The sequence below is a fragment of the Chlorocebus sabaeus genome, chromosome 21 (assembly GCF_047675955.1).
Source record: "Chlorocebus sabaeus isolate Y175 chromosome 21, mChlSab1.0.hap1, whole genome shotgun sequence".
In the NCBI taxonomy this organism is placed as follows: domain Eukaryota; kingdom Metazoa; phylum Chordata; class Mammalia; order Primates; family Cercopithecidae; genus Chlorocebus; species Chlorocebus sabaeus.
Window position 1 is genome coordinate 118,920,069 of NC_132924.1, and position 7,559 is coordinate 118,927,627.

The 7,559-nt window shown below is 34.5% G+C and overlaps 1 protein-coding gene across 1 annotated transcript; it reads left to right on the plus strand.

The window, feature by feature from the left end:
- The first annotated feature begins 3,405 nt into the window (after positions 1–3,405).
- On the plus strand, positions 3,406–4,157 carry LOC103227167 (large ribosomal subunit protein uL16-like). The gene has a single exon (XM_037990893.2). It carries the CDS (start codon positions 3,460–3,462, stop codon positions 4,102–4,104), a length of 645 nt encoding a protein of 214 aa, XP_037846821.1. The 5' UTR covers positions 3,406–3,459; the 3' UTR covers positions 4,105–4,157.
- Positions 4,158–7,559: the final 3,402 nt, after the last annotated feature.

Consider the following 7,559-nt stretch of genomic DNA (forward strand, 5'->3'; position numbering starts at 1 on the left):
AATGAAGTTTTTACCGCAGTTACAAGGGAGTGAATATTTTTGACATATTCTGTATTAGACTAAAAGTTTTTAATCAGAAGGAGAAAAAAACAGATATTTAAATAACTACAAAAGTAACTATTTTGAAGGATAAGCGCAAAGATACCTAGGCTTACAACATTATTAATCTTTTTAAATTAGAGAGTGAACAAACACTTTGTTTAGGCAAAAAAGTCATCTCACATACTGACATCAAATTATTGGTAGTGGAATTCCCTTTAGTAAGTATCATGATCAATGATACTTTGATTATTACAATGGGTTAGTAATGTCTGCAGAACATGCGGTAACTTTTTAAACATTCATCTGGATAAAATGTCTTGTCAACATTTTAACTAAAAAACGCTGTGCATGTGGCTCACACTCGTAATCCCTGCACTTTGGGAGGCCAAGGCACGTGAATCAGTGGTCAGGATTTCCAGAGCAGCCTGAGCAACCTGGTGAAACCTCATCTCTACACACACACAGGAAAGTACAAACGTTAGCCCAGTGTGGTGGCATGTGCCTGCGGTCCCAGCTGAGGTGGAGGGATCACTTGAGCCCCAGAGGTGGAGGTTGCAGTGAGCCAAGATCATGCCACTGCATTTCAGTCTGGGCAGCTATGAGACCCTATTAAAAAAAAAAATAACTAAGACAAAAATACATGTAAGGACAAGAACACAAATAACTTTCCTCCCCTGACGGTTTGTATAAGACATAGCTTGAGTTCAAATAATGAAAAACCCATTTGAAAATACACCTTAACTTAATGTCAATAACTCAGTTTCTAGTACACAATGAAGACACTTAGACACTTTGCATCAGAAATATTTGCTCAGAACTAAAAGATGGAATATGAAAGGTAATTACAAACTAACATGGGAAAGCAGGATTCCTCAGGAAGAAAATGAACAGTAAGAAAAAAATTAAAATAAAAACTGCATTTTTCTCCTATACTTGTGTGAAAATAAAATGATCTTATAAAAGCTTAATTGTAATGGTAAGTCTGCATGTTGAATGTGTATAAGTTTAATTAATAAGCTCAATAAATTTGATCATATATATAGATTAGATGTTCTATATTCAAATTTGTAGTTTTAATACATTGAACTATGTTTCATACTAATAAAAATGCTTGAATAGTCTTTAGAGTAGCATTTTTAAGCAACAAATTAATGAGCTCAGAAACTCACAAAAATTATAAGAAAAGATATTAAGTTTTAAATTAATAAAAAGAATATAATTCAGAATCACAAAAGAAAACAGAATTGAACATTAGTGTCAAATGTGCAATATGAATAATAATAAAGTAAGAATAAGGGATTAACATCAGCATGGGGAAATATAATTTTGAATTAAGAGTTACATGAAGAAAATTAGATTGCTAAAATAGGAAAAAGTCTTCAGTTGAAGAATATTATTTTTTCTAGATTGGTTGTCAGAAGAAATTAATTTCCACGGTAATCAACAAAAGTACCAAATATAGGCTCAATTCTCTTTTGTCATTTCATACAGAAATTTCTTGTGTTTATATTTACTTCAGTTAAATCAGTTTACTTAAACAAAATATTTAATCCACAACACTATGAAAATAGCACAGTCTACTTTAAATGTAAAGGTTAAAATAGGTTAAAAGTAAAAGGATGGAGAAAAATACATCAGAATGCTAATTAAAGGTAAAATCTATACCATTTTCAGATAAAGAAGGACTTAGAATAAATCTTATCAGAAATAAGGAGATCCATAAAATAATGAGAGAAAGGTCTATTATCCAGGAAAATATAAAAATCTTAAACCTTATGCACCTAACAATGGAACATCAAAATACAAGGATCAGTACAGACAGAACTGAAATAAGACAAACAGACGAATCCACTCTTACAATTCTGTATTTTAGCACCTCTTTTTAATAATTGATAGACCACATAGGCAGAAAACCACTAAGGATATGATTGATCTGAAAAGCACTATCAATCACCTTGATCTAATTTACATTTAAAGAATACGCTACCCCATAATGCCAGAATACAAACTTTACCAAATTTAAAAGAGCAGAAATCATACAAAGTATACTCTGAGAACACAAGTGAATCCACAATTAGTGGCCTTCCAAAATAGAAAGCAATAGGCCCATATTACATCATGACCTTTGAATTCCACCATTTAAGGAAAAAAATGATACTAACCCTCCAAAATCTCAACAAAAAATGGAAGGAGAGAGAACACTTTTTAACTCATTTTATTAGGTCAGCACTATCTGAATAACAAAACCAGATTAAAGACATTACAAGAAAGAAAAATTAAACACCAATATCTCTCATCAACACAGATGCAACATACTTCCCCAAAATATTAGCAAATGTAATGGAATAATTCATAAAAATAATTTTATCACCAAGTGAAATTTGTTTCAGATATATAGGACTGGTTCATTATCCAAAAGTAAATTAAAATAATCCACCACATCAACAGGCTAATAAGAAATATGATAACAATATTATCAGATCAATTCATGTGAAAGAATCCTTTGACAAAAGCCAGTATTCAGGCAAGATAAAACTTTCAACGAAGGAGGAGAATTTCCTAAACCTGATAAAGAATATCTACAAAAAACATACAGTTAATAGCATATGTAGTATTAAGAATCTGGACATTTTCCTCATGTTCAGGAACAGGGCAAAAATACCTTGTTTACTTCTATTCAAAACTCATACTGAAAGTCTATTTAATGATAAAATACAAGAAAAGGAATGAAAACATACAGATATTGAAAAAGAAATCGAACTTTAATTGTCCAGAGATGACAAGATTTCCTGTGCAGAAACTCCAAAGACCAACAAAAGAAGTGAAACTAATGTTCAAGTAAAGCAATGTCATAGGAATCAAGATAAATATACAAAGTCAGTTACTTTTTGATATACCAACAATGAAGTAATTGAAATTAAAGACAATAATACAAAATATAAATGTATCAGAAATATGAAATACTCCAGGATAAATCTAACACTATGTATATAGGATCTATATGTAGGATATATCTACATGCACAAACTCTGATGACAGAAATAAAAGATCTAAATAAATGCAAAGATATTCTGTGTCATGGAATGGAAGACTCAATACTGCTAATATGTCAATTTTCAAATCATTCTATTTATTCAACACAGTTACAGTCAAAATCATAAGAAGATATTTTGTGTATATCAAAAACTAATTCTAAAATATGTACTGAAAGGGGGAAAACCTACAATAGCCGAGAACATTTTGAAGGAAAAGAACGAATTTGGAGGCTCACATTGCCCAACTGTAAGACTTGCAATAAAGATACAGTAATCAAGAATGCATGGTATTGGTCAAAGAATAGACACATAGATCAACGGAATAGAATATAAAGCTCAAGCTCTTTCCCTTCGGCGCCCCACTGAAGATCCTGGTGTCGCCATGGGCCGCAGCCCCGCCCGTTGTTACCGGTATTGTAAGAACAAGCCGTACCCAAAGTCTCGCTTCTGCCGAGGTGTCCCTGATGCCAAGATTCGCATCTTTGACCTGGGGCGGAAGAAGGCAAAAGTGGATGAGTTTCAGCTCTGTGGCCACATGGTGTCAGATGAATATGAGCAGCTGTCCTCTGAAGCCCTGGAGGCTGCCCGAATTTGTGCCAGTAAGTACATGGTAAAAAGTTGTGGCAAGGATGGCTTCCATATCCGGGTGCGGCTCCACCTCTTCCACGTCATCCGCATGAACAAGATTTTGTCATGTGCTGGGGCTGACAGGCTCCAAACAGGCATGCGAGGTGCTTTTGGAAAGTCCCAGGGCACTGTGGCCAAGGTTCACATTGGCCAAGTTATCATGTCCATCCGCACCAAGCTGCAGAGCAAGGAGCATGTGATTGAGGCCCTGCGCAGGGTCAAGTTCAAGTTTCCTGGCCGCCAGAAGATCCACATCTCAAAGAAGTGGGGCTTCACCAAGTTCAATGCTGATGAATTTGAAGACATGGTGGCTGAAAAGCGGCTCATCCCAGATGGCTGTGGGGTCAAGTACATCCCCAATCGTGGTCCTCTGGACAGATGGCGGGCCCTGCACTCATGAGGGCTTCCAATATGCTGCCCCCACTTAATACCCACCAATAAATTCTACTTCCTGTCCAAAAAAAAAAAAGCTCAAAAATACACCCTTACAAACAGTCGACTGATTTTTGGCAAAGAAGCAAAGGCAATTCAATGGGCAAAGTTTTTTCAAGAAAATGTGCTCGAAAAATTAGACACGTCTATGTAATAATTGAACCTAAACACAGATATAACATTCTAAATGCATTATAGACAAAACATTATTTTAAATGCATTATAGATCCAAATGTAAACTTAAAAATCAGAAAATTCTGCAAGAAAATATAGAAGAAAGGTGATACTGGGTTTAGCTATGTATTTTAAAATAAAAGACCAAACATTTTTCATGAAAGAGAAAAGTCATAAGTTGAACTATGTTAAAAGTAAAATTTGCTTTGTGAAAGACACTGTTAAGATAATCAAAACAAAAGCCAAAGAATGAGGAAAATATTTGAAAGTCACCTGTCTGATAAAAGACTTGTATCCAAAATATACAAATAATGATTAAAACTCAACAGTAAGGAAACAAAAAGTACAATTTCCAATTTTAAAATAGGCAAAATATCTGAACAGATCTGATCTTAAAATTCAGATATTGTTGAAAAAGAAGGAAACATCAAAAACGATTTGTCAATTTTTTAGTAATTTTGTACACACAAGGAAATATTTTTGATAACTTTGAATTTCAAAGTGTATAATGACTGATAGGTAAAAATAACCTGTGTTACTATTATAAAATAGATGATTAAGAACAGGTGAGGTGATTAAGAAAGATGCAAATGAGTTAAGGGTTTAGCTTCGTGATCTAAATTACCTGAGTTGGAAGTTTAACCTGGTAGTTTCTTGCTGTCTAAACTTTAACAAGTTACTTAGCCTCTCTGAAATACAGTTTCCTCATTTAAAACAATGAATCTAAATAACTGTGTCTTACTGTTAGTAGAATAAAGGCATATAGAGAACTTAGAACAATGCCAAACACATGGTAAACACTCAATAAAAGTTGACTATGTACCTTATATGCGTTTCAAAATGAAAAGGTACTCAAGGTTATAATTTTTAAAAGGCACATCTTAACTGTATCTTCTGTCATCTAGTTTCCTTCTGTATTAGGCTTTTTTCAATCAAAGAAGCAAAACCACTGGGATATGGTTAAATATATATTTGTTGCGGGGGTCTGACCAACACAATTTTAGGATAAAGTCAAACAGTCCTTGTGATGCTGTTGACTTTGTGACTGACAGTAGAGCTCTAAGTCTGTGAGGCAGAAAGGAAAACAAATGTCAAGTGGCCATCAGCAAGGTCAACGTGGAAGCCACCTGCAGAAGCTGAAACTCACAAGGGGAAACTGAAACTCCTCTCAGTTTTCAAACCTCTAACTTTGATGATGTGAATGATTTGCAGAAGAAGCTGGAACCTTTCCTTCCCCAAGGGGCTGAACATGCACCTGACCCAAGCATCAGAGAGGTTGACTGGGGATCCAGGGAAAGGTGTAGCAGTGACAGTCCTGGTTGCTGCCTCACACCCACAAAAAGTGAGCCAGCAAATGGGGGACAATGGGGAAGAATGACAAGAGTCACTGATGACCCCACCCCAACCTTCCAAGCATTAAAAAATGACTGCTGCTCTACTTCTACCCTCCAAATTTCACACTAAAATGTCTGTGGTGTCCCATCCTAACAAGAAACATGCAGAAAAAGGAATTCCGGGAAATATAATTCATCTTTGCCAAGAAGTCACAACTACAACATCACTGCCACACCACCTCTGGGACAACAAAAGGTATCAGATTGTTTTTATACTTCTAGATACATTTTACATTTGTACATATTATTTTAAAAATGTAGAACACTATTCTAAATGTACTTTCAGAGAAATGAATTGACTTTCAGAAATTGGACATTGTTGTTACAAATAGCTTCAAATGAAATTTGACTTTTTACCATTTGGTTGGTTGGAGTTCAATAGTTTTGTCTGTTTGCTTACTTGCTTTTAATAAAAAGCACTGTAATGCCATATTATTGGAGTTCATGCCTATTACAAATTTGGGTGTTACCTTCACAAGTGAAGTATTAATTAGGTGCATATAAAAATTACAATTCTTTTCTTATACCACAAGTCTACAGATAATGTTCCTCTGTCCCTTAGATTGTAGTATACAAAAGAGAAATCTGATTTCTGATTAAGATTTTTAGCTTATCTCATTATTCTGCATGGATTTTACTAATGTGCTCAGTTTACCCTGAAATTTTTAATTTTAATGAATTTTCTTTAAACTGCAGTGAGTACTTCGATCAGATTACAAATGAATATATTTTTCTACGATATTTAAAAATATGTCTCCTGTTCATGCACCTTTTTGCCACTTTGTCTATACCTGTTTTGTTCTACTCCTGTTTCTACAGCAGCTTTCTAGTTTTAAAAAATATTAGAACTTTCTTCAGATAACCTTTTGGTTAGCAGTAGATTATTTCAAGATGTTTTTCTGGGCCTTCTGAGTTAATGCCACAATTCTAGAAACACATTGGTGGGTAATTCCCTTTCCTTTGCTGTTTAGTATTTGTCTAAGGCCACACGTTAGCTACTTTCTCTTTTCTTATGTTTAAAGTAAGATTTGTTCAACTTAAAAAGAGATGTCTATGTTCTCATTTTATGCCTACTTATGTGGTGGTCAAATCTGCCTCTGAAATGAAATGTTAACCAGCAGGTTGATGTATAAAATTAACAGTCCAAATACAGACTTTTATTTAGAGCAACTCCATGCACTTGTGGGTTTTCTTCCTCCCACTGCTAATTCCTGGCTTCCTGTTACTCTAGTCAAAATTCGTTCTGAATGTTCTGCCATTTATATCACTTTACTTTACAGAGAATTGCCTAAAAGACTTCCAGCCACTTCATTTAGCTATTTCATGGTATTGACAATCACTTCATGAATATACATACATGGAGGTGCAATAGGGCAGGATCAAGTAAGGATGAGAAGAATTCACGCTTTGCATATTTGCCTACTCATCCTCTGATGAGTTGTGGAGAATGCATGCCCAGTTTTCTTATTTATACTTAAAATATTCAACTCTTTCTGTCTCAGTGCTTCTAAATGTTATAAAACACTTCCATTAGTAAGTGTAGCTCTGTGTAGATAATAGTTAATTATTAATGTGGTAACTAATATCTGTTTAACATTTATTCCGGATTTACAATATGTTGAGCACTGCTCTAAGCAGTTTGTGTCGATTGTATTATCGCATCCTCCAAACAATCCAGTGATTTAGTTTGGATTAATATTTACAGTTGAAGATCCCAAGTTACAGAAAATAAGCAGTTTGACTAGTGCTATAAACGTGGTGGAAGAGTCAGGATTCAATGGTACATAATTAGGCTCCTAAAGTAACTCTCACAGTTGAACTGCCTTGTGGGCAGGTGAGTAAAGTTAGAAAAACA

Excerpts from the sequence above, each read along its gene's own strand:
- LOC103227167 (XM_037990893.2), top strand. The coding sequence starts at position 3,460 with ATGGGCCGCAGCCCCGCCCGTTGTTACCGGTATTGTAAGAACAAGCCG.